The sequence below is a fragment of the Triturus cristatus genome, chromosome 3_1, assembly GCF_964204655.1.
Source record: "Triturus cristatus chromosome 3_1, aTriCri1.1, whole genome shotgun sequence".
NCBI lineage: Eukaryota > Metazoa > Chordata > Amphibia > Caudata > Salamandridae > Triturus > Triturus cristatus.
This window is the reverse complement of record NC_140583.1, coordinates 605,785,639-605,813,510: the sequence shown is the minus strand read 5'-3', so window position 1 is coordinate 605,813,510 and position 27,872 is coordinate 605,785,639. Positions and strand designations below refer to the sequence as shown.

Below are 27,872 nucleotides of genomic sequence, written 5' to 3'. Positions count from 1 at the left end.
TTTCGGGGTGGCGAAAAGATCTATCGAAGGTTTTCCCCACTGGCGAAAAATGTCATCCAAGACCATCTGGTTTAGTTCCCACTCGTGGCTGATGGATGAAAGCCTGCTGAGCCTGTCTGCCTTTTCGTTGAGGACCCCTGGAAGGTGTTCCGCTGTGAGTGATATTCCGTGGAGGATCGCCCATTCCCAAATCCTCTGGGCCTCCTGTGACAACGAAAGAGACCTGGTGCCCCCTTCTTTGTTGATGTAATGCATGGCCGTGGTGTTGTCCGTGCGGACGAGAACCGCGAACCCTGCAACTGTGGCAGAAATGCTTGAAGAACCAGGCGAATCGCTCTGAGTTCCAGGAGGTTGATATGAAGGAGGCGGTGTGTGGGTAACCAATGCCCGCTGACCTGCAAGTCCTGAAGCACCGCACCCCAGCCGTCCAGCGAGGCATCTGTCGTGACGACATGAGGAGCCGGACTGCTTACGAAGGATAGACCTCGGGATAAATTCTCCTCCTGTTTTCCTCACAAGGCGGCGTCCCTCATCGCCGCAGTAATCACCACCATGTCGTCGAAAGCACATTTGGCGATCGTACCTGCCGAGGATCGCCAACGCATTAGCCGCCCTTACTAAAAGACTGGCCATAGAGGAGAAACGTTTTCCCGCATTATCCAGGCGCCGGCCTTCCTTAACCGGTGGGGTGGTGAGTGGTACCGAAGGATTACGTGACTTATGTTGCGCCGCCTGGGATATGACCGAATCCGGCTTCGGCTCACCAATCAAGGACGCTGGACTGTCCTCAGGCGCCTTGTACTTCTTTTCGAGGCGCGGCAAAACCGGAATCACCATAGCCGGGTTCCTCATAGCCTTCAAACCCTCGTCCCAGAGATGGCTAACAATGGGAATTGAATTAACCACTTTCCTGTAGGGCTCCTTAAAATCATACAGGAAGCATTCCGTTGGGGCTGACGGCATAGGAAGCTGGAATCTACTGGAAGCCCTTTCCATCAGATTGTGGAAACCCCCAATATCTGCCGGGGGAGAATCCACCGGATCAGGAGTAGGTGAAGCCGGATCCGGAATGACAGTCCTCCCACTCAGCACACTGATTAGACGTGTTGCCAGTATCTTGATCCTCATCAGAGGAATCATCAGGAACAACCGGGATCACTGGGGGCAACCATGGGCTGGAAACGTGCATTGAGAAACCACCGGAGACGGTTGCCCCGGAGTAAATTCTGTAGGAGCCGATGGAGTAGGCACAGTATGCACTGCAGAGAAAGTCGAAGACGGAGGAGGAGGAACGTGAGACAACCTCTTCCGATAATCCTGTAACATGCCCTGGAGATCTGCCAAGAGCGATGAAGGAACCGCAACCATACCCTGGCCTGCGCTGTCCTGACGCCCATAGGATGTTGGATAGGCGTTCCTGGGCGTGTAGTCGCCCTCTGAATCCGTGTCCTGACATTTCACCAGTAGTTGTGAAGGACTATGGTCATAACCACAAGAATCCTGATCATCCCCATCAGAGTCTTCTTCTTCTAATAACAAAGCGGGAGGCAAGGGGGTCACTCTCCTTGGCGATGTCATATCCGGTGTTATACGTCTCAAGGAAATAGTAATCCTCTCAGTCGACGAGGTCGTAGTCGGAACCGTCGGCGTTGATTATGAAACCATCGTCGACGAGGTCGTCGACGGAAGCTGCACCGTCGACGAATGGCTCGTCGACGAAGATATGGGCGTCGTCGACACCGTCGTCGACGAGACCGTTGACACCCCCGCCGTCGTCGACGTAGTCATAGCTCTCGTGGACGACACCGTCGTCGCCACCGCAGTCGTCGACACCCTCGTCAACACCCTTGTAGACGCCGGTATCGTCGTCGACACTCCCGTCAACGCTGCCGTCGATGCTGGAACAGAAGGCACCGTCGACGAGCCCGTCGACGGCAGGACTTTCTTAAGTTCAGGTTTTGAAGTCTTCGTCGCCGGAGTCTGCAGCTGCGTCGTCGACGATCTAGAGTCCTTTTCTGACTTCTCTGAAGATAGAGAAGAGGGCTTCTTGAACGCCTTAGTGGATACCACCACTGCTGGGGCAGTAGAAAGTCCTTCCCTCTCCTTTGCACCGTGGTGAGGAGATTTACTCGGACTCCGGCTCTCAGACTCACGGGGGTCTTTTTTGAGGCCTTGGCAGGGCGGTCAGAGGATGGCGAAGGGGAACCCCTACCGCTTTTCACTGACCTGCGAGAGGAGGTGCCAGAAGATAAGTTCTCACTGTCACTGGATGTAGCACCCTTCAGTGACTTAACCTTCAGGAGCCACGTGAGAAGGCGACCCTCACTGTCCCGGAGGGTCTTTGTAGAAAAGGTGCGGCAGATTTTGCATTCTGCAGCATTATGATCCGGGTACAGGCAATAAATACAATCCTTATGCCTGTCCTCCACGTAGAGCCGCTTTTTGCCACAGGTGGAACAAGGCTTGAACAGGGCTTTCTTCTCCTTGTCAGACATTCCTGAAGGAAAACAGCAACAAGTTGGAAGAAAAATATATTGAAAAAAGCAGTCAACAAAGTTGAAGTGAGCAGAGCTCAAAGGAGACTCCCTAAGCACAACATGCAGTAGAAAATCTGAGGCTCTGAGCTTCTCTCAGGAAGGTTCTGTGGGGTTAGGCTAATCTGATTGGTTGTTGCCTTATTTTGGTCTCTTTCACAAAAAGAGGTAGATATACTACAAAAGGGAATGAGGCCTAGGCCTTTTTTCTTTCTCTTTTGTACCTACTGCTATGTTATTTTGGATACCGAGACTCCCATTCCGACGACAGGGAATGATACAAGCTATGGGAATCTATGAAAGTTCCAATACTGGAGAAAGTAGAACGGAAGAGAGAAAGAAAGCACCGCCAAGACAGAGCACCATACATCCCTGAGGTGAAAGAGGGTGGGAAGAACTGAGAGGGACAAAGAAAGTGCAGCAACAGAGGTACAGAAAAAAGAAAAGAGACCAAGAGAGTGCCACTGAGATAGAGGTAACAGGTGAATCCGACACAGAAAAAAGAAGTAGAGACGAATGGAGTGAGAAGATGAGATCAAAACGAGGCAGGAAAGTTCAAGAATGACAAATAGAGGTGAAAGGGTGACACGGTGAAGGGGTCGCGATAGGAAGAGACACAGACAAACAGGGAACGAAGGTAGGCACAGACCTGTACAAAGGGAAAGTCAGAAAGCGATGAAGGGAAGGGCATAGAGACAGATCCTTTAGAATAAAGCAATAGAGGAAGACCAGGAATCAATGACAGAGAGAAGAAAGAGTGCAAGTGATAAATGGCAGAGGTAAAAAGAGACACTGCGAACGAGAAGTAGGTAGTGAGTGCGCGATGCGAGTTAACAAGAGACAGAGCGAATTAAAAAAAAGAAACTTTGAGTAAGGGGGTGAGCGCTGTCATTTATATAGCGGCCATCACAGAGTCGAAGCTCTATTGACCCGAAATATGCAAACAAATCAACAGTTGAAGACGAAATATGTCTGAGAATAGCCAGGAAGTCACGAAGTCAGAAACACAGAAAGGGTGAGAAAGAGATTCTGGAAGATAGAGAGTGAAAAAGAGTAAGAGAGAGAGAGAGATAGAAATACATCTAAAGAAAGACAGAGAGGCAGGCGCCTTGAAATACTGAAAGAGAAGAACACACACACACACACAAAATATACACACAGACTCACAGGTCAAGACAGCGTCAGAAGGAGTAACAGAAGAGTCAAGAGGCATGCGGAGAGCTATAGTCAGACAGCTACAGAGACGGTCAACGAAAGAGGGAGAGAGAGCGAGGGAGAGGGAGATAGAGACTGGATGAGGCAGGGACAGTCAAACAGAGAGAGAGAGAGAGGGAAAGAGAGAGAGAGCGAGAACAAGAAAGACAGGGTTACATTGAAATATATAATGTCAGGAAAGGCAATAAAAGGACAAGCAAACACGCAGATGCAGCATCTGAAAGTCACAAACAGAGTTGCAGAGACATCCAACGACAGAGAGAGAGAGAGAGGAAGAAAGTGCGAGGATGACGGAGAGCGACAAAGGGAAGCGAGGGCTACAGGGGTAGAAAGAGTCAGAGGGAGAATGAAAGAGCGGCAAAACAAGAGAGAGACGGGCGGAGATACAGACTTAGAAAGACGTGCACAGGGGAGCATCTAAGCAAAGGATGAAAAAAGAGAAAGGGCAGACGAACGAGCGGCGCTAAGAGGCAAACAGAAAGAAACCTAAAACAAGAGAGGACGGACGAACAAGCAGCACTGAGAGGCAAACAGAAAGAAACCTAAAACAAGCAGCAGCTGTTTTCAAGCACTCGTGCTTGTGCTGGCATCTGAGCAGCGGCGCGCGGGCCATCTGTTTTCAATTAGCACGCGCGCCGCTGCTCGCTCCCGCAAGGTGGATGCCAGCACAAGCACGAGTGCTTGAAAAGAGATGACCGATTTCTAAAGGTCTTCTCCTACAGCAGCGCATGCGCACTGCCTATGCGAGACCTAAAAAGGACATACAAGTACAAAGTGCAAGATATCACAATTAGAGAAAAGATCCCAAGTTCATGTAGGTAGATCAAAGTACTTATACCAGGTACCTTCGGAATAGAGCAGCTGATGAAACAGACCCATTCTAAAAATAGTCCAGATACCACGTTGATGAGTACGCATTGCAAAAAGAAGATAATGCTCTACCCCGGGTACTGTTTTGACCAAAACAATTTTTCGGTAGAGGGAATTGGCTAGCGCTAGAGATTCCCTTTTTGCAGTCATTCTTTGATAAAAGCACTCTTTTAGCCATACAAGATATTTTTAGGTCTCGGCTAGCGTGGATGCGCACACAAGCAAGTCGGTCGGCGAGATTTAATGATTTTGAGGGGTTTGAGTAAAGGGCTTTAAGCACCTTCCCTCTTTTCCATTGGCTGGCGTTACCGTTAATGCTAAACGGTGGCCAGCCATTGGAAAAGAGCTGTGGCGGTTGCCTCCCTTTGGCTTTTTCAGACGGCCTACTTGGACAGGCTCGCCTGCTTTCTGTGCGTCGCAAAAGATTTCTTATCTTTATGGGGCCATGTGTTTAAACACATAGCCCCAGAAAGACAAGAGATCGGCTCCAGCGCGGTCCTCTTTCGCTTTCGGGACTGCGCTTATCATATAATGCTGCTGAAATGGGAGGTGTAGGCTGCCTCTCTTACGGATGTTCCCCTACTGGATTCTATGTACCTGGCGTCCTCGAGTCTGTCGGCGATGGTACCCGGAGCTTTGTTCCAAACTCCATGTACCTGTTTATCGGCGACTGCGTCACGCTCGCAGCTAAGTGAGTTTGCTGATAAAAGTCCGTCCAGATGTCTGTCGGTCATACGATTATTGGTGAGGGCAATGAGCATGGCACCAGGGCACTGCTCCTCTGTAATCGCGCAGCTAGTCACATTTTGTTCGAGTGAATGTGCGTACTTTTCCCTCTTTTGCTAACGCAGACGTGCCTCATTGCGCGGAATCTCCCAGCCTCGCAGTACGCTGCCAAAATCTCCAACTTGGCGTAAAATATATTCTGGTCTCCAGGGACTTGCAGGGTGTGTGTATACAGGAATGTTTGTTGTTGCCACGTCGCCAAATAATGTGAGCACTTTTCACTGGTGGTAGGTACGCGCCTGATTTGCACTGGTGGTAGGTACGCGCCTGATTTGCACAGAACAATTGCTGCCTGTTTAGGGAAAAGTGTATCCAAACAATAGGCATTTGTTTATCAACAAAGAGCGTTGATTTACATCTTCCAGTAGCCACAGCAAAGCAGACCTTTTTAAAACAGTGTAACGCCAAAAAACGTGCCAATCCAGGCAGAATGGCAAGCCCCACTCGCCCACTGCTGTCGCTTTATCCTCTGACTCACTCCACCCAGGATGGGTTGTGCCAGCAGTTTATGCTGTGGGATTTATGTTTGTAACTCCCCCGCCCCCTTTGCACGGACCATCATCGCATCGCCCAATGCACCTTCCGCGTACATTGATTTTACAACTCATACCAGTCACCCTGTCCTTTCAGCGCACCTCCCAACATTTTGAGTTTCCGGGAAAATTGGAACTCAGGTTTTGGGGGGGGGGGGGGGGGGGGGGGGAGAGATACAATTTACAGGGTATCTGCACGCCACAGGAGCAAACAGTTACTCTGTAGAGTGAGTACCAATGCTTCCGTATTTCAATTTAAAGCACCGAATGCAGATGGCTAATAGAAAATCGGGCATTTTGCTTGTTTGGAGGGTGGAATTTAGTCCAATGAGGGTGGGTTGAGAAGTCCAAGCAGACAGGGCTTTTGTGTTGACCCACCTTGGGTAAATCTGAGGACCGAGTGCTTTCAAATGAATAAAGGCAGAACAAACATTCGTGTTAGTGGATGGACTTGAGTCGCTATTTATTTGCTTGTATTTTCCACAATGTTGTTCTACACAGGGCTTTAAGTGGGCTGGGTCCTGCCAGTGCAAGCAGGTGCTGAGACTGGTCTCTATCGGGCTCTCCCTTTTTGCATTCTCCCTCAGGGTAAAAAAAACCTCTTAACTCTGCAGCAGTGCCACCCCTATGTCTTTGATGTAATTTCAAAGAGACTCGTTTTAGTTGTTTCACAGTTTCATCATTTCAGAACGGAACCATTTTCAATATTCTATACAACGATGCCGTAGTTGTTGCTTATTTAACTTATACAACTAACAACCGTTGACAAAACTCATAGTTCTGGCTATTTGTAGGTCTAACAATACTTGTTGTATTATATATCTGGATGCAAAGACAGAGGCATTAAAATACCAGTCGGGCAGCACACTATGCTAAGCAGTTTTTTTAGTTTGTTTTAAGCCACGCCCATAATTACATCGGCTACAGCCCTTTTAAGGTATATCCCGATTGTTTAATTCCACTCAAAGCCCTGGTTCTACGTGAACCCATTTTCTGGTCTGATTCCAGTTTTCCGGTTTTTTTTTCCAGCGCCTTACTCTGGTTTTTAATCTGCCCTTGAGGGACTGCGTACTATAATTTAAGCGGTTTCATCCGATAGCGTAAGAAACAGTCCGCCTTCCACTGCACAGGAATGTCAAACTGCAAAGGTCTTTATTATCAGATAATTGTATGTCGAGTAGTTGGTGTAATAGCTGCGCCTTCCACTGCACAGGAATGTCAAACTGCAAAGGCCTTTATTATTGGATAAATGTCGAGTAGTTTGTGTAATAGCTGCAAACATGTCTGTTGTGTGTATGTATGGTAGTATCTGTGCATGAGCTGTGTGTCTGTCTGTGGGCGTGGTATGTGTCTGTTTGTTGGGTGTGTGTGGTTTTGGTCTTTATCGGTGGTTTATGTACCTGTGTGGTGTTTATGCTTGGTGTGTAATGTAAGTGGTGTGGCATGTCTTTCATATATGTGCGTGTTCTCTCTCTCTCTCATATATATAAGGCTCGGAGCCAAAACATTATGGCGGCACAGCAATAAACTATTGAAGAAACCGACTAACCTGGATTCGTGTTTGGAGCGAATGCCTGGAGAGCGCAGAGTAAAGTTATATATATATATATATACACATATGCATATATATACATATATTCCCCCGTTATAGTTAGTGCAGGCAACTATAACTCACGCGACCGTAATCCGCTGCTGATAACGTCAGATATTACATCACTGTATTTACACATTTATATACCCATGTCTTCTTCCTTTTTTTTTTAGCTATACATATATATTTTTTTTTTTTCAGAAAGACACATATGTCATCAGTGATGTAATATCTGACGTCATCAGCAGCGGATTACGGTCGCGTGAGTTATAGTTGCCTGCACTAACTATAACGGGGGAATTTCATTGGTTTTTCATGAGGAAAATGCCCAGCTAACTATAACATGTGTGAAACCTATGGTTTTTTAAGTGAATTTGCAAGGTTTTTTTAAATGCTAATTCCTAACTATAACGTGTGTGAAACCTATGGTTTTTTCAGTGAATTTGTAAGTTTTTTTAAATGCTAAGTTACTTTACGCCGTTCGTGCCGTGCACGCACGGTGGGCACGCGGTGCGCTTTGCGCACCGCGCGCCCACTTCACGCAGTTCGTTCCGTGCGCGCACGGTGAGCACGCGGTGCGCTTTGCACACCTCGCGCCCACTTTACGCAGTTAGTGCCGTGCACGCACGGTGTACTTTGCGCACCGTGCACGCACGGTGGGCACGCAGTGCGCTATGCGCACCGCGCGCCCACGTTACGCGCACCGTCCGCAGAAGGAGGACACATGATACGCTTTGTTGTTAAGGGTTTTGGTATAAAATGTTAATCGTTTGATGAGCCATGCACAGACGCTGCGCACAGCGTGTGCACACGGGGGGATTGACATTGCGATTTTATTTTAAAGCTTTTATACCGTGCGCGCGCGCACGCTGCGCGAACCTCGCGGAATTTTTTTCCTTTCTATAGTGCGCGCATGGTTCGCGCACTCGGCGAATTACCGAAAAAAATTAAATTTTTTAAATTGCCCTTGGGGGACCTCCTGGAACCCCTTGACCCCTACTAGGGGGTCAGGAACTGTCCAGCATGCCCCCTTTACATGTTTTTCTCCTTTGTGTTTCACCCTCCTCTCAGTGCGAGAGACAAAATGGCGGCCGACACTTCCTGGTTTCGACCGATTCGAATGTTTACTAAGATGTAACAACCAATCAGAAGTGCGCTCGCGGACGGCCGAGTGCGCGCACCCTGCGCGCACGCTGCGCGCGTATAGATATATATATTGATTTAAATGCTATTTTCTCAGAAAATACTGAACAGATTTACACCAAACCTGCAAAAGGCACCAAACGGACCTTATGGCTACCTCTCTGCCAAATTTCACATAATTCTGTTCAGCCGTTCGGGCTGTAGCTGCGACTAAAGTCCCTATGGAAAAATCCATGGGGAAAACGTGTTTTGGGACCCCCCCCTTTTTCTCGGCCCCCGCTTGACGAATCACCCCGAGACTTTCAGGGTAGGAGCGGAGCGGAGCGCCCCATTAGTTTTGAAAATTTCGCGAAGATTCGTCAATCGGCGCCAAAGTTATTCAAAAGAGAATTTTGAGATTTCCTATGGAAACTCGGTCCTAACTATAACTATCTACTGGCGACCGCCAGTAGATAATAAACATATATATACACATCTACATAGATGCATGCATACATATACACATACATTTGCATGTTATGTACATGAAAGTTTCAAAAACACTAATAAAAGCAAAGCTACAAAGCCACCAAATTACAAACAAAATTGCTTTAACTTAAACGAGGGCGAGACCTGTTGCATTTTCAATGCTTGTTTGGTAATGCTGAAAGGATTAAAATAGAACTCTGGCCTCCCTAAAATTCTCTCTAATATACAATAGTCTGGGAATATAACAAATGTTATCCAATTTCATACAATCTAAAATGATTGCCCTATTCAAACTTAAAACAGCCTTTAATCAAACAGCACACCATAACACCAGGGGTCGCAACTAGATGTAATCCACGATGTAACTCCTACCTAGCTCTTCATGTATTATTTCACTTGGGGTATATTGCTTCACCCCTAAAAGACTCTGAAAGTATTTATTCTCCGCTACCCGGCTTAGGGGATCTAGATTTGTATATCCCCAAATCGGGATACATTTGGCTTTATAAACCTCCAACATGATTTTTAATGGCTTATGACCTAATCGAGTAGAAAAGGCATTAACTTCAGCACAAGCTCTTGTGAGTTTGCAGGTGTTCTTTTTTTATTAAGGGTTGCCAGCTAAATCTCAAATCTACTAAAATACCTAAATATGTAAAATTAACATGTTTTTAGGCCCCAAGAACAACACGTGATTTATTAAAATTAGTACACAAATCCATGCTAATCATTAAACCATTAAAAGCATCTAAAAGCCGCTGCAGGCTTCCAACAGTGCGGGCAATTAAAACAACAACGTCAGCATACAAAATCTGCTCCCAGCTCTTGGCATGTCAATGCGCGAGACAAGGAGTGCATTCTCTAAACGGTTAACATACAGGGTAAAATGAAAGGGGCCAAGATACAACCTTGCCGGACCCCCTTTGAAAAAGCAAAGGGCTTTGTGCATTCGTCGTTACTACCATAGCTGACCGAAGCAGTCAGCCCACAACGGAGATCCCTAAGAAAGCTTATCAAAGTCGCATCCACCCCCATGGACCCCAGCTCTGCCAAAGCTTCTCTCTGTTGAGCAAGCAAATGCACGGCCGAGGTCCACAAACGCTAAACAAAGGGATTCCTTTTTCGCCAGCACATATTTATTGGTTAACAGATAAAGATTGAGATCATGCTCCACAGTGCTCCTACCCGCACGAAACCCATATTGAATGTCTGTCAATACGTTCTGTCCCTCAGCCCACTGGGTTAAGTGCTTCAGTATGACCCTACCTATAATCTTGACCTCTACCTCAATTAAGGACGTGAGACTGTAGCAGGCAGGGTCACACCTAGTCCCTTTCTTAAACACAGGTCTAATGACAGAGTGAACCATGACTCTGGGAGGGAACTACTAATTGCAGCGTTAACATATTGCGTGAGAAATGGGGCCCACAGATCCACCCCAGTCTTACATAGGTCACCCAGAACTCCATTTGCCCTGGAAGCCTTACCCACAGGCAAAGACACAATAGCATCTCTGACCTCTTCCCATTGTAAGGTTACTCTAGCACCTGTGTCAGATGACATGATTACGAGGCTGTTTGATATGATGTACTTGTGATGTATATTGCCTGAAACCATCAGAAATTGCCACACAAGCTTGATTTGTTACCACACACAAACTTCAACAATTCACCACTTCACATTTTGCTACACATGACTCTTTGGACACAGCAAGGTAACTGGTTGTGCTTAATAGAAACGTACTTCTTTTTGGTTACGCTATATATTAAGTCAGAACTATGTGATTATATAGAATACAAGCTAGAAGCACAAAAATCAAATCTGTATCATATTACATACCTGGAGGAAGGAATTTTAGATGGTTGTTGCTCAGTCGAAGGTGACGCAATGATTTGAGCCGACCAATCTCTGGGCACACAATTTCCAGGGCATTATCGCTCAGGTCCAGTGACTGCAGCTTAACCAAAGAGCCGATGGCTGGCGGACAGAGAAACAGCAGGTAAAATGCAACATTAAATATACAGGGTAAAATATAATAATGCCAACTGTATTTAGACTGTCATTTTAGAAGAGGCAATATTAAAATTCTGTAAAATTTATGCTACAGTAAGACACTAAAAGACTACAATTTGAGCAACATGAGCATTTTAATTCTATGTCTGGGCTGGAGGCGAGGATTCTGTCAGGACACGGAGGCGAGGATTAGGCTATTCTTTCATCCTAAATTTACAAACAGCAGCCATTTGTATCCAACAGCAATCAACACAAAGACTTCATCTCCCATGAAGCTTGAGGAAAAAAAGCATCAAGTTCGTAACACAGTCTCCGATCCAATCAGGCGCCTCCTGGCTCATTAACTGTTGATGAACCCTGCTGTACTTCCTCTTTCTTCGCTGCTGCAGCCTGTGTCAGTTACGTGACCACACTTTCCCTCAGTGCTGCTGTTGGGACTGTGTTTTTTCCCATTTCTCTGACTCTGTAGTGTGTTGTACTTTAATTGCTTACTTGTTGTATGCTTTTACAAGGCTTTCGCTTCGCCTGTGCGGCCGCAGGAACACTTTGTCACTCCTAAGCGGCCGCGATCGATACCTCCGTGCCGGGTTGGGAGAGTGCAGCGGTCAGCCGGCCGTGGTCGCGCCTCCCTTCGTCCTCTGGGACGCTTCTCTTTCACCTAACGAGGGATGGAGCTTGCGTCAGTTACGGCTATTGCCGACCACCTCCGTCCACCCGTGCCAATCCGCGCTGATTCACCCCGACTGAAGCAGAACACCCCTCTGGGGTAGGCTTACAGGCTTTCTCAGCCTGAATGTGTAGCAAACCAGCCCAGGATCCATTCTGTTACCCGCCCGTGCATTAGAGGGGTGTTTGTCTGAGAGGTCGCATAGACCATTGTGCACTACAATTGGCAGTGTCTTGGCCATCCCAACCACCTAACCTCGAGGACCAGTGCAAGTTTGTGTTTTTTTTTTGTCTACCTTAGAAGCAGTTGCAGTGTGGGGGTTCCCTACCTCTAGGGGCAAGAGCAAGTGTGTGGGGGTTCTCTGCCACAACCACCTTCCCCTCTCCCCCTTGCTGGTTGTAGGCTCCCTCTTTAGGGATCTTGACCTTGGGTTTCAGCCCAACCACATTAGCCCTCTTACCTAGTGGGTGACCACCACCTTCCTTACCTTACCTACTTCTAGTCCTCAACTCCTCCGGAATTCCTAGAAGATGGAGGAGTTTGACGACTACTAGGAGGAGGAGCAGGAGTCTCAATACTTCCCGCTCACAGATTACTTTTGTGACGCAGTGGATGCCTCCATTGTCAGGGCGGTCTCAGAGGCAGTTGCCCCTTTGGAGAAGAGATTGATGGACCTGGCACTGAAGTGCCTGCAACCCCTCTCCGCGAAGGAAGAGATTCCGGGGCACTCAGCGCCTAAACTTCCAGAGCAGGCTACCGCTCCCCCCTTTGAGAAGCTGTGCAAGCGCCCACACCCTGAGGTGGTGGACTTAGATGCTGTTGACAGACGAAAATGGCCATTCTTGGACACCAAAACCCCTTCCACGCCAATGGGATTAGCCCCACCAGACCCCCTGCCCTCATGCGGTCAGGAATCAGCTACCTCCCCGCAACCCTCCGACGAGTCCCAGGTCAGATAGGACGGTGATTCAGACCACGGCAGGTTTTGGCGCCCCTCTCCTTCCCTACTCCCAGACCTGCACCAGGCCACGGACCCGCTAGGCGAAGCCCAGTTGGACCTCCTGGACCCAGAGGAGCTCCTACACCCCCATTCATCTGAGTGGGTCCCTTGTCAGAAGGTAGCCAGGTATGTGGCGAGTCGCCTCAGGAAACCACTAGATCAGGAGGTCCGCTCCTGCCTTAGAGGGGAATGCCCTTGCCCATTCCTCGACGGTAAAGGGGTTGTTACCCCAGAAATTGACGCCAAGATGGCGACTTTCCTGACCAAATATATTAAGGATCCGAAGTCGACCGACGCTTGGGTGCTCCACACGCTGCAGGGATTCCACGTACAGTTTTATGGCTCCCCTGTTCAGGTTCCCCCAACCCCCTGACACCAATCCGGCTTTCCGGCAGGGAATCGGTCCTCATACAGCAAGAAGTGTAGGAACTCCTGGACAAACGGGCGATCTGCCGTTCTTCTCCTCATCCCAGAGGCTTTTAGATCAATATATTCCTGGAGCAAAAGTAGGACGGGGATCAACGGCCGGTGATTAACCTCTGAGAATTCAACGAGTGATTGGTCTACCGCCACTTCAAGATGGAGGGTATTCACCTGCTCCGCGACCCCAATGATTGGATGGTCCGGTTGGACCTCAAAGACGCTTACCTTCCGGTTCCCATTTTTCTGCCTTACCGCCATTTACTCCAGTTTCTATGGCAGGGACAAACTTTCGAGTTCACTTCGCTTCCCTTTGGCTTGTTGTCGGCACCATGGTGCTTCAACAAGATCTTGCACCCGGTGTTGGAAAGGTTGAGATCGCAGGGCGTCAGGATGATCATATATCTGGACGACATGTTGTTCATGAATCAGTGTCCTCACGTCTTGTCCCAGCAGCTGCTGTCAGCAGTGAATCTCCAGTCGCTGGGATTCATGATCAACCAGGAAAAGTCCTGTGTGAGAAGTTGGCCTGATGTATGATGTCACTAGTTCTAGTGTACACCTTATATCAGTCCAAATACCCTTATGGTGATTGGTTGTAAAGTCAACCTTATAGACCAGCTATCCTAGTGGTAGCATGGACAAGAGCAGTCTTAGGCTAAACTCTGAATGGCATGTGAAGCCAGCTGTGATACCATATATAATCCCTTGAATACCAAATGAAAGGACACCACAACAGATATATATATATAAAATAAAGTGTATTTATTCTAGTCAAACCCTCAGCACTCTTTATGAGATTCGAGGTAAGTACAACACAGTCTTATTTAAGCATACATTAAGTCACACAGGTAAGTAATACAGTTAGGCCCTGGGGGCCACGCAAACCATATACTAAGTAAGTGGTATAAGAACCACTGTCACGGAAATAGAATAGGCCTAGGGAATCGCTGGGGCTACACTACACTAGCGTTAGTTAGGAAGTGGGAGGCCCACGGGATTCGTGTGCAGAGTGGAAACACTCACGCGTAATGCGTAAAAGTCAATAGCAATAGTACAGTTTAGAAAACGGTAGATTTAGGACACTTCCGGAGAAGCTAGGAAGTTGAGACTTGAAAACTAGACACTAGGATAGTCACTATCCTGATGAGCACCGGAGTACCCAAGTTACCTAGCCCACAGGCTGCGGGTGCATAGGGGTGAAGATGCGTCGTTTTCGTCGTCGACTCCTATGGATGCCTGAAGAAAGATGCTGACAGGCAGTCAGTGAAGAGTGTCCGGTGGATCCCAAGGCTGGGATCAAGAAGAAAGGAAACCTGCAAGCACAAGGGACAGAGTCAAGGTCACTAGCCAGTGACCACGTGGAACCAGGAAGGAACCAGGCGATGTCGTGAAGATTGCAGGTGAAGGTGAAGCTTGTCGCTGCAGCCAGGAGGACCAGGAAGCGTCGAGGACGACCAGGACCAGGAGGCGAGCTATCCCACGAAGGCTCTTGCTGTCGGCGGCGTCGAAGTTGGACTAGGACTCACCAAGCCTTGGCAAGCGGAACCCACGAAGAACGGAGGACTTGCTTCTGGTGCAGACCAGGAAGGTCTGGGGTGCTTCTTCTTTGCAGAGAAGCGGGAGCCAGTCTGGAGGAGCCAAACCAGCGCAGAAGATTTCAGGGTGCGTCGTCACAAAGGCCACTAGGCCAGCGGGCAAGCAACCGGACAGACGCGGCAAGCAGGAAAATGCAGAAGGGCCCCACGCAGGACTCGTGGAGTGTGGGGGGCTGATCTTCGGTGCAGATGGTGCTTGGGGTTGGGGCTTCTCAATCCCCGGTGCACAACTTCGAGGGTGCCTCAGAAGCTGCGCTTTAAGTTACTAGCCACTTTTCCCAGGTAGCCGGTCCCACGTCGCTCGTCGCCTCCACGGATCTCAGCTTTGCTGTCGATGTGGATCAGGGTCGGAGAAGTCTGGAAGTCAAGGCTCTGGTCGGGCTCTGCAGTCGGTTCCTCGTAGAACGTGGGCAAAGCAAAGGGTAGTCACTTGATGGTGCCTGTTTGCACAGGGTAGCCACTCCTTGGCTACAAGGGAGATTCTTCAGTCTTCTTCTTTCGTCGAATGTCGAAGGTCCAGAGTTTCTGTTCAGTTTTGCAGGTTCAGGATAATCTAAAGTCTTGAGGCCCAACTCCCACTCTTATACTAATCTGGGGGGCTGGGATACCTGCTAGGTCACGCCTTATGGGTGGGACCTGGGAGGGGGTGGTTACACCCACTTCCCTTTGTCCAGTTTCGCGCCAGAGCTGGGGCTGGAGTGCCCCAGCGCCGGTTTGAACTGGACTATGCAAGGAACACCTTGTGTGCCCCAGGCATGTCTCATTCCTTTCAGCCCACCCTGCCCCAATACACTAAAGGCTGTCTGGGGAGGTGCTAGCACCTCCCCAAGCAGGAAACCTATTGTCCAGGCCTCCCTGGCTGGGATCACTCCCAGCTGCAGGAGGTCAGACTTGTGTCGTGGCAGCAGCATCCATTTTGTGATGCTGAGGCTTTGGTCAGAGGCTAACAGTTGAAGTATGATTTTAACATGTCTTTCCCTCTAGAAGGGGGGAATAATATTCTCATGTCCAGAAATGGCATGGGGGTATTATTCCACAGTGTTAGACACCTTACACGACATGTTTCGATAAAGCCAAACCATAGTTACCATAACCGTCTAAGATTATAAGGCACTTTAAGAGTATATGGTAGGCTATATCATAGAACAGCTATAAGGACTTAGTTCCGAAAGCTGCAGACAGGCTCAGCTCATGCTAGAGCACCATCTCACATGTTACCAAGCACTCTGCCTCCAGGATTGTTAAGGCCTGCTATAGGAGTGACTGATAGGTACATATGTAAGTTAGGTATAGGAATACTACACCTAAGCAAGGGGTGATTACACGACCTTGCCCCAGCTGAGTGATCAGCCAGTTGTGTCAGAATGGAAGGCCAGGCCAGGGGTGGCATAATACATGCTGCAGCCCCTGGTAGGCCTAGGGTACACCTATGCCCTGGGTACCTAGGGTACACTGTACAGGGACCAATAAGGTGATCCTATCCAAATGGGTTATGCACCTAAAGTACATAGTATTAATTTAGAGAGAGAACAGCAGGGCTGTGGGTCTGATTAGCAGGCCCACAGCCACATCTAAGTCGAAAACCAGTAAAGCAAAAGCAAAAAGTGGGGGTGAACATAGAAAGCAGACCCTACTCTCCTACATCCTGCCTTCTTCCCTCTTGCTCGATCACCTTTCTAGGATTGTGATCAATTCTGAGGCGGCGACCTTAAGCCACCCATCCAGGAAAATAGCAAAAATCTGTCACGAAATACAGCAGATTTTACGGAAGCCTCAGACCTCTCTGCGAAGTATCGCCAGACTGGTTGGACTGTTGTCAGGCTAAATCCAGGCCATCTTCCCAGGTCCTCTTCATTTTTGGGCCCTTCAGCAACTTAAGGCATCTCATCTCCGCAAGGGTTTAACTTATGCCCAGCAGGTTCCTTTATCCGAGGATGCAAAGGATGAGCTCCATTGGTGGCTATCCCACATGGAGGCATGGAATGGTCGTGCTATCTTCGGAGACCTACCAGAACTGGTGATTAAGTCGGACGCCAGCGGTTCAGGCTGGGGGGCACATTGTGGAGAGTTCACCACAGGCGGACGTTGGTCTGCCAGAGAGCGGCCACTTCACATCCACTGCTTGGAGCTGATGGCGGGCTCCTTCGCGGTCTGATGTTGGACCAAGGATAGAGCCCAGTCCTGCGTCCTCCTCAAAATGGACAACATGGCGGCTGTCCGCTACATAAACTACCTGAGTGGGACTCGCTCCAAGGCCCTGGCGGACCTCGCCAAGGAGTTCTGAGAATATTCTTTTAACCAAAAGAATGTCCTTTCTGTGATTTAATTGTTACTTCCTCTAGAACTAGGAGATAGCAACAAATCAGAGACCAACAGTGGGTGGGGGGTTCCTAGGTGTGTGATGGTAATGCTCTCAAGAGCAAATTCTCGAGAGGATTGTACATATGACCAACCCATTGTTACGGCTGGGAAGGCAAAAGACCCTTTTCTTTTAATAGCCCTCACTCACTCTAATAGTGACATGCTTCATCATAGGGTTCACCCCTACTACTAAAGGTCGGGTGGGCTCAACAGTGTTTCAGGGAGCACTTAACGATATTGTGTATGGGGCGTACCATTAAAGATAAAATTCCTCACCCACTCCTAAAGAAATCTTTAATAATGGAGTGGGAGGGAAGATTAAACTATATACAAACGGGGGTTAGGAAGTGATGGTCCTATGAAATTCAGCACCAACATGTTTCAGCCCTTCATATCTGGCCTAACTAGGTCCTGGGCTTTCGTCAGGGTGGGACGTAATGAGGTTACCTCCCCCAAAGACGTAAGTGCATGTAAACTATTTGTCTTGAGCACGGTTAAGTGTTAAAAAATGGAACAAGCCTAATACTTGCCACTGGTCTGGATGAGGAATTACCTATGCAGAGAGAAGAAAACATAATATATAGATTCATTATAATATACAATGCGATTGACATTGGATCACCATCTTCACACAGACCCCCCTGGAGCCATGTGTTGTGGATGTGTCATCCTTTTCACTCAATACCCCAATTTTGTATTTATTTACCAAGCGTCTTGCTATTGTGGTTAAATCATCTATTTTTTAAGTCTACCATGCCATATGCGTTCCTGTGACTTTTACTTGTGCTATGGGTTCATGCAAACATGCATTATTTCATTCACAATACACTTTCAATCTTTCCATCGATTTTTACACTTTTGCTCTCAACCCTGCTATAGTATGATGGTTTTTGTGGCACTCACCCCAACAACTTAGGGCAGCACAAGAGGGAGGCCTTATAGTCACAATCTGTGGGTGACTAAGATTATAATGGTTTTGTAGTTACGGCAAAAGTTGTCATTTTAGAAGGCAGGTATGGGAGGGGGGGTTGCAAAAATCTGAGGGATTTTCACTTGTGAGACCCCACCTTCCTCCCTTCGTTTTAGCAGCCCCCCCATGTGCGTTTGATCTCCAGAACTTACTTCGTCAAAGGTCCTACCCTGCTGGAACCTACTGATCCTCGAGCTCCCCGGCCTGTACAAGAAGCCAAGTGCTGTATTTTTCGTGCTTCCAGCATTCAGCATCTGCCCGTTGGACACACCCACCGGGCGTGGTTCCACGTGCCTATTGGTTGTTGCTATGGACTCATGCAGCATGTTCATAGCACGCAGCGCAGTGATGGGACAGATTTTCATCATCATGACGTGTGCACATTAATAGAGTGCTGATATATTGTTTTTATATCAGAGATATTGACTGAGTCAAGAAGTTGTGATAAGTTACACATAGAACAAGCATTTGCAATGCAATAGGTCTCGCATTTGTGAAAGTTAGAGCTATTGTCGTAGTAAATGACAATGTTTTTTAATTATGTTTTTATTTGCAGTGGAGTGATGATTTTTTAAGGGAAAAGTGTGTTCCAAAGCCATGCGTGCGCCTTGGAGTTGTCGGACAAATAGCTTTTTTGCATTGAAAATGGGCTTCTGAAGGGAAAGCTACATGTACCAGAATGCAACAGGAAACTAGAATCTACACCCATAACACAAAAGACGTGGTGTCTGTTTCCTTTTGTGTGAGTGTACAACAGGTAACTGTGCATGAACATACACGCAGTGGACATACAGAGAAATCATAGTTTACAGACATAGCACACATGGAGTGTGCAAACAGCATACAGAGATCACCCTGTTCACCTACTCTGGGCATAGATGCATCATGCCCACGGATGACGCAAGGTACAAGACATAATGCTAGTGGCATGCACCCAGAGCAGACGGAACAAACACTCACACAGGAGACTACATGTAAAGCATTCACAAAAGGGGCACCAGCACACAGTACATATGAGGTATGCCTAACAGATGACGGAGTGAACGCACACAAAAACACACGCAGAATGCATTCCATTAGAGTAAACCCCACCAGTAATCACAACAGCTGCATGAGAGCTCTCAATGACCAGCGGAGGCACTTTCTTGTTTGAGCCTTGCAAATTACTGTCTCCGTGGTGGCATGGAGTTGGGTGAGCCACGCAGAAAAAATGCAATGCACGGTCGCCGTTGTTGAAGTTGAAGTGTGGCATGCAGCAGAGCCGCCAGCTATACCAGCCTGGCCATGGAAAGTGAGCGTGGAGGGAGCCGCAAAGCCTATGCCAGCATGCGACCTCCTCAAGCTGTCATTATTAGAGCAGGGTGGGGGTGAGTGTGGGGGAGCGGGATGGGGTCAGAGGGGACAAATGGGGGGCTGTGACATGGAACAGAACTCGGGATGAGTGAGTGAAGGACTAAGATAGAGTTTGGTGAGCTGCGCAGAAGAGAAGAAAGGCGCAGCCGCCATTGTTGAAGCTGAAGTGTGGCGTGTCGCATTGTTTAAGAATAACATAATATAAAGCGCGGTGTGCCATGCTGTTTAAAAAAAAAACAATATTAGGTCGTGTGCAGAATCAGAACAGCTGCATGAGTGCTACTGATGATTAGTGGAGGCACTTACTTTGTTAAGCCATGCTAATGATTGGTGGCATGGAGTTGGGCGAGCTGCGCAGAAGAAAAGCAAGTCGCATCCGCCATTGTTGAAGCTGAAGCACGCCGCAATATTTAAAATAAACTCAATATAAAGCACGGCGTGCCGCGCTGTTTAAAAAGAATAAGATGAAGCGTGGTATGCTACGCTGCTTAAAAAAAATATATATTCGGTAGTGTGCAGCATATAGATAACCCGCGGCATTCCGCACTTACTTTGTTGAGCCATGCTAATGTCTGTCTCCGTGGTGGCATGGAGTTAGGTGAGTCGTATAGAAGAAAAGAAAGGCACGGCCGCCATTGTTTAAGCCGTGGCATGCTGCGCTGCTTAAAAAAACAAGGCGGAAGAGACGACGTGCGCGAGCCAAAGAGACACCGCGCACGATCAAAATCTCCAGTCCGGGTGGGCGAGCCGGAAAGGATACAGGGAGGGGACCGAAAAGCCTCACTGCAAATCAAAAGCACGCTTTTAACAAAGTGTGACACGCACCAATGAAAAGCAGGGGCAAAGCTTCCACCCCACTTCCAAAAGCAACCCGACGACAATAGATCTCGCAGAGCCAGCAGTGCATGAGGAGGAGTGAAACATGCCATAATAAGGGATACCTAAAACATGCGTCGAAGCATTATACAAATCTCATGAGAAGGGGCACGTTCTTTAATGTAATGTACACATTCCTCAACCTGCTTTTTATGAGCCCCCAATGTTAACCAACTCGCAACAAGAACATGGCTCATTGGGCGTGTCTAAATGGATCAGGGACAATCAGCCGCACTTCTTTTCCTATACGATAATTATCACAAATATATACTGGCGAAAGAGGATTGATCAATTAATTATCACCAACAGTAACAAAAAAAACATGATACCAAAATGGGCCAATACGATTATCAACACTCACGGAGAGGGGCGCTTTCGTCATGGTGGAACATACTCGTTAAACGAGCCTCCAACGCTAGCAAGTAAACAACTAGACTGTGGTGTGATGGGTGCATGTAACGAGACCATGGCTGTCCCGTTACACTCGCAGACCTAGCGTTGCAGTGCGCATGCGCTGCTCGCTCTGTGAGGCATATTGTAGTAGGGTATGTTTTAGAAGTGGGGTGAAAGCCCCGCCCCACTTTTTCATTAGCTAGCGTCATCGTATATGGTAAACGCTGGCTTCTGATTGAAAATGAGGCTTCTTTGTTACCACCCTGCCTCCTTTTGGGACCACCCATCCGGACTGGATCTTTTACTTGTGGAGTTATTCGGTCTCCTTTAATTAGTCGGTAAAGCACTTTTTTCCAGCTTGTTTACAATGGCGTTGAGCTGCTGGCCGGCGCTCTCCCTCCACCGCTGAGCTCTGCCAGATGTTACCACCCACTTGAACCGGAACCTTTCTATGTGCAGCCTGTCTCTGCCGCTCGCTAGTGCTGCTGCTAGCTCTGCTCGGGAGGAAGTGAGACTGTGGCTGCTACAGACGCAACGCCAGGAAAAGCCTTTCACTCAGCTGTGGCCGCCGGTGCCGGCAATGCTGCCTGCTTCCCCAACAGAACCCGCCCTGGGTGGGGAGCATTTCATCAACTGAAGTGTATAACTACCTCTTTAAGATATTCTCTTAAATCTTTACATCGCTTTTAACTTTAAGGTTGTTCTTGGCTTTTTTTCAGAGAATTTCACTGATCCTTTTTCAACACCTCTCGAGAAGCTTTGGGAGTGAAGCGCACTGCCGCTGTGTTTGGAGGAGTGTCTGCCCCTCCCCCTTGCAGCCTCTCGCTGCGTGTTCTGCGCTGCCGCTTCCTGGGCACTAATGAGGGCTCTGCGGGGGGTGGGGTGAGGGGGCTCGCGCCCCCAGCTTCGAGAGCGGGAGCTTCCCAGCGCCAGCATGTAACCAGAGGCAGCTGCAGGGCTGGGTCCGCCTTCATCCAAGCTCTCCTCCCTCCTTCAACACCCCCTTCTCCTCCTACCACCCCTCAGCCCCCCCCCCCCCACCCCCACCTCCTCTGTCCCACTTTCCTCTCTTCCTGTGCTGCGGGCAGGAGAGCCCGCTCCTGTTCTGTTTCTTGGCGGAAAGGTAAGTCTCAGGCTCTAGTATCGACTCGCGTTTCGGCTCTCGTCTCCTGTCTTTCTTATCCTTCACTCCTACAGCCCACCTCTGGTGCTTACTTTCTTCTGTCTTTCTTACTCTCTTAGTCTTCTGGCTGGGGGCTCCACTCTTACAGTTAACCGCAAGACACTTGGTAAGTCCTCACATAGCTCCATAAAGGCAGCGGACCACCAACCCTCTTATCATTCAGTTACTCTCCCCTCCTTTCATACTCATTTTCTTTCCCTGTGCACTTGCGCCTTGCTTTTAACCCTCCTCCCCTTTCTGCTCTGTCCCGTTCTCTTGTTCACCTCCTGTGCCATTTCTTGCGCTCCATCTTTTCATCCTGTTCTTCATTCTTCTGTGGTTACAGAAGAACCCCTTCTTCAGCTGCCATCAGTGTAAATGAATAGTGTTCCCCTGAATCCCAACTTACTCCAGAAGTCTGGCGCTCCCTCCCTCCTAATCTTTTTAGAATTTTTTTTTTAACAACAGATTTTATTGAATTTTCAGCGTACCATAGGGGCGGAGCCCAACAAGAAAAGTACAGAGAAGTGCATAAAATAATGTCTATGGGTACCGTATGAAACCCCCCCCCCAAATAGTCTGCAGAACATCAGACCAGGAAAAACATGTAACCCCCCCGCCTCCCTAATACGCCCCATACATACTTAGGAAACATTGCATGTATAAGCCACGGAAATCCCCAGCCACATCTCTTTAACATCGATACATTAGACAGGTAAATTATTCACCACCAATCGTTCAATAGGATCACGAGCGGCGGACTGTGACATTGGAGGCAGATCTATACCTCTGTACGCGGCCCACCGAGACCAAATCTTCACATGCTTCTGAGGACACCCCCTCGCCTGAAATACCACAATCTCCGTAGACATGCACCTGTCCAGTGCCTTTTTCCAATTAGTTACGATGGGTGGGGACGCGTCCTTCCAATGCTGCGTTATGTCGCGCTTAGCTAAGATGAGGGCCAAAAATAAGAGGTGTCTCTTATACCGGTTCTCCCCAATGTCTTCCGTGCTATGTAAAAGCGCCAGTCTGGGGTCCAACGGGATATCCCACGCCAGGACATGACCTAAGCAAGACAACACACCGGACCAGAATAGCTGCAGCGCCCCACAGCCCAACACCGTATGAAGGAACAACCCCCCGTCTGCACTGCAACGAAGACAGACCGGGGACAGGATTGCCCCCATTCTCCAAAGCCAAAGACTAGTGTAATATACCCTGTGGAGGTATTTAAATTGGATTAGTCTATATTTGGTAGAGACAGTGGCATACCGAGGGCTAGCTAATGCCTCAACCCAGTCGTCATCTGTGAGGGCCGGCAGATCAGCTGCCCATGCCTCACGGGTTTTGTGAAAAGTGGTCTTGGAATGCATATTGAGCGTCCGGTAAATTTGACGGATTTTGTGGGTCCCAAGATCCCCCATCAGCAGGCGGCCTTCCAGCGGGTGGAACTCCGGTAGAGACTCTAGCTGCCGAATCAGGGGGGTCAAGACTACACGAAGCTAAAGATAGCGATGGAACTGCAATTTGAGAAGGTCAAAATCAGACTGCAGCCTTTGAAAGGATTTAAGAGTGGTCCCCTGCATAATGTCCCCAAACGTAGATATACCAATAAGGTCCCACCTGCGGAAACCCACGAGCGCAGAAACCGGACGTAGATGAGAACCCTGCTAGAGGGGAGTGGCGCCCGTCAGCTTACCTCACCAGTCCGTGGACCGAACCACCCACCTCCATGTCTGGATGACTATCCGGCAAGCCGGAAGAGCTGCTGTATAAGAAATGGAGCAAAGGAGTACCCGCATGGCAATCCGTTCCACGGCGTAGGTCGGGTCCATCTGGGAACTGTACTACCACTCGTTAATCACCAGGAGATGCGAGGCATAGTAGTATGCGCAAATGTCTGCAGCCGTGATACCCCCGCAATACATGGACTGTGTACATGTTGAGAGTGCCACACGAACCGCGCCCCCTGGCCAAAGAAATCTATTCAAAAGTGCGTTGAGTTGGGTAAACCATGATAGGGGGGATAGGGTATGGATAATTCTGGAGCCTATAGAGTAAGCGCGGTAGGGACACCATTTTAAAAATTGCAGATTTGTCGTACAACGATGGGGATAGTTGGGACCAAATCATCGTTTCATCGCGAACGGCCGGGAGTAGTGGCCTCCTTCCTAATCTTTGTGCCCCGAAGTACTGCTATCCCCAGAGAGCCTGTATCCTTCCGGGTGACCCTAATGGCTTATCACAATGGGGAAAAGAGCCCCTCCTCAATCTAGGAGCTCCGAGGCCTTTCCTTGCGCAACACAGGGCACACCTTGTTTCAAGATACCGCTGGGAAAATGTACTGTTATTTTACTCAACGCAGCAACCAAAGTTGTTCTGTTCGGTTGAGTGAAAGGGTGAGACAGGACAGTACCCTGCTGTCCACATAGATGGGGCACTTAGCACTCTTCCTGTTTTCTGGTGCCCGTGTCTCGTGCCTCTGGAACCTCCTGCCTCTGACACACCATGGTTCTGCACAAGAGCACCTCTTCTCTTAGCAACGGGCACCTCAGTCCGCGGTCCTCTCACATCTTATAATGGTGCTGCACAGGGGCGCCTCCTGCCTCCGAGTCCGAACTAGGGCGCCTCTTATCCCAGCCCTGGGCGCTTGGTGCTGCTGGAGCCGCTCACACGTCGGCTGCTTGAACCCAGTTTGTTGCCAAGATGCGCTCGGCTTGGAGTCGTCCGGAGCCCGTCCTCTGCCCGTGTTTTCCTCCTGTCTGGCTATGGATGACTGACGGAGATGCTGAATAGTTTCCAGCTCCCCCAGTCTGCAGATGTTTCTACCCGGCCCAGCTGTTCTGCCCACGTGCACGTGCTCCACATGCACCTGTTCCACATGCACCTGTTCTCATGGCCTTGACATACAGACCTTCTGATGCAACAGATCCCTTCCTCAGCCCGTCCTCTGCCCGTGTTTTCCTCCTGTCTGGCTATGGATGACTGACGGAGATGCTGAATAGTTTCCAGCTCCCCCAGTCTGCAGATGTTTCTACCCGGCCCAGCTGTTCTGCCCACGTGCACTTGCTCCACATGCACCTGTTCCACATGCACCTGTTCTCATGGCCTTGACATACAGACCTTCTGATGCAACAGATCCCTTCCTCATGAAACTCCACTGCGGGCTACCTGGACCCTGGGGAGCAGGGGGACCCCGGCAATGCTCGTGGGGCCAGTGACCCTGTACAGGAATTAATCTCCTTCCCGCTTAATGTAGTCCTAAGTGTAGAGCGTCATTAAAGACACAGAGAGAGACACCGCTAATGTTTATGGGGCGCTGAGGCTGTCTGGGGTGAACACTCTAATCTGTGGGAGGGGGTCATGCGTACTTTCACTTTCCAAGCAGCCCTGGACAATGGAGGCCTATTCTTTGAAATGAAATAGATCTCACATTTACTAGAATTTGAGCTATTGGCATTATAAATGACAATGCCTTTTGTTTGTGTTAGTGATCAAAACAATTAAACAACAGGCATTGTCATATACAACACCAATAGCTTAAAGTTTCACAAATGCGAGACATATTACATTGCAAATGCTTGTTCTTTGTATAACTTATAGCAACTTCTTGACTCCGTCAATATCTCTGATATAAAAACAATATATCAGCACTTTATTAACGTGTACACGTCATGATGAAGAAAATCTGTCCATCAATGCGTTGCTATGAACATGCTTCATGAGTCCATAGCAACAACCAATAGGCACTTGGAACCACGCCCGGTGGGCGTGTCCAACGGGGGGACGCTGAATGACAGAAGCGCGAAAAATCCAGCATTTAGCTGCTGTGCATTCACGGCACTTGTACAAGCCGGGGAGCTCGAGGATCAGTAGGTTCCAGCAGGGTAGGACCTTTGACGAAGTACGTTCTGGGGATCGATCGCACATGGGATGGCTGCTAAAACAAAGGAAGGAAGGTGGGGTCGCACAAGTGAAAATCCCTCGTTTTTTTACAACCCACCTCCCATGCCTACCTCCTAAAATGACAACTTTTGCCATAATGACAAAACCATTATAATCTTTGTCACCCACAGAGTGTGACTACAAGGCCTCCCTCCTGTTCTCCCTTGAGAATCTCTTGCCCTAAGTTGGGGTGAGTGCCACAAAAACCGTCATATATCAGGGTTGAGAGCGAATGTGTAAAATCGATGGAAAGATTGAAAGTGTATTGTGAATGAAATAATGCATGTTTGCATGAACCCATAGCACAAGTGAACGTCACAGAAATGCATGTGGCAAGGTAAACTTGAAAAATAGATGATTCAACCACAATAGCAAGATGCTTGGTAAATAAATAAAAAATTGCGGTATTGGGTGAAAATGCCTACACATCCACAACACATGGCTCTAGGGGGGTCTGTGTGAAGAAGGTGATCCAAGGTCAATCGCATTGTATATTATAATAAATGTATATATTATGTTTTCTTCTCTCTGCATAGGTAATTCCTCATCCAGAACAGTGGCAAGTATTAGGCTTGTTACATTTTTTTAATACTTAACAGTGCTCAAGACAAATAGTTTACATGCACTCACATCTTTGGGGAAGGTAACCTCATTACGTCCCACCCTGATGAAAGCTCAGGACATAGTTAGGCCAGATAGTAAGGGCTAAAACATGTTGGTGCTGAATTTAGGGTCATAGGCCCATCACATCCTAACACTCATTTGTATATATTTTAACCTTCCCTCCCACTCCATTATTAAAGATTTCCTTAGGAGTGGGTGAGGAATTTTATCTTTAATGGTACGCCCCCAATACACAATATCGTTACGTGCTCCCGGAAACACGTTTGAGCCCACCCGACCTTAAGGAGTTGGGGTGAGCCCTATGATGAAGCATGTCACTATTAGAGTGAGTGCGGGCTATTAAAGAAAAGGGACTTTTTCCCTTCCCCACCCGTAACAACACGTTGGCTATATGTACAATCCTCTCGAGTATTTGCTCTTGAGAGTATTATCATCACACACCTAGGAACCCCCAACCCACTGTTGGTCTCTGATTTGTTGCTATCTCCTAGTTCTAGAGGAAGTAACAATTAAATCACAGAAAGGACATTCTTTTGGTGAAAAGTATATAATATAGGGAGGACGTGTCCTTTCCATCCTCTTGACCGAGGACCTCTATACCCGCCCGGGACCTTCTGGACTCTGGATTTATGTTTCAGGTTCTGGGAATATTGCTTGTCACATCTGGTCTCGGTGATGGCAGAACATCTCCCCGGAGTGTCCAGCCAGGTGGCAGAATGTCAATCTCGCCATCTTCGGGACTCGAGTTTATGAAGGATATTTCCTCCGATGTTCCAGGCCATTCAGGATCGGCGGGGACCCTTCTCCATCGACCTGTTTGCATCCCGCCTCGACCTCCAGCTTCCCAGGTACTTTAGCTGGACACCGGACAGGGGGAACGGCTACGAATGCGTTCCTTCAGGATTGGGCCCCGGAACTGGATTATGCCTCTCCCCCCTTCACCATAATAATGCGGTTGACGATCCAAGTTCGCCGGCAGAGGGCAGAACTGGTGGTGATCACCCTAGTCTGGAGAGCACAAGCATGGTTTCCAGTTCTGATGGAACTTTACTAGGCTTCTCTAATAAGTCCACTCCCGCTCCCTCATCTCCTGAGCGATCCAGCAGGCAGTCGGCGCTCCCTGATAGTGAGCAACTCCCTGCCTCACATTGCATGGAGGATTACCGGACTCTATGGAAGGTCCCGGGTCTTTCGAGAAACGCTGCGGAACTCCTCACCCGAGGCTGGGCAGATGGCATGGTTAAGCGATAGATAGGCTGGTATCTGCAAGGGAGTCTGGATCCCGTGGGGACAGACGTTGTCCACATACTAATCTTTCTAGCCCATTTGGCATCTGAAGGCCTGGCA

At 48.5% G+C, this 27,872-nt stretch overlaps 1 protein-coding gene across 2 annotated transcripts in view; it reads right to left on the bottom strand.

Annotated features, from left to right (window-relative positions):
- Window positions 1-27,872, bottom strand: part of LRRC28 (leucine rich repeat containing 28) — a 431,942-nt gene that overhangs the window by 258,216 nt on the left and 145,854 nt on the right. For both annotated transcript variants that reach the window (XM_085644518.1, XM_085644516.1), the window contains exon 5: window positions 10,980-11,117. In XM_085644518.1, coding sequence (XP_085500644.1) covers window positions 10,980-11,117 — 138 coding nt within the window. The remainder of the gene's footprint in view (window positions 1-10,979; window positions 11,118-27,872) is intronic.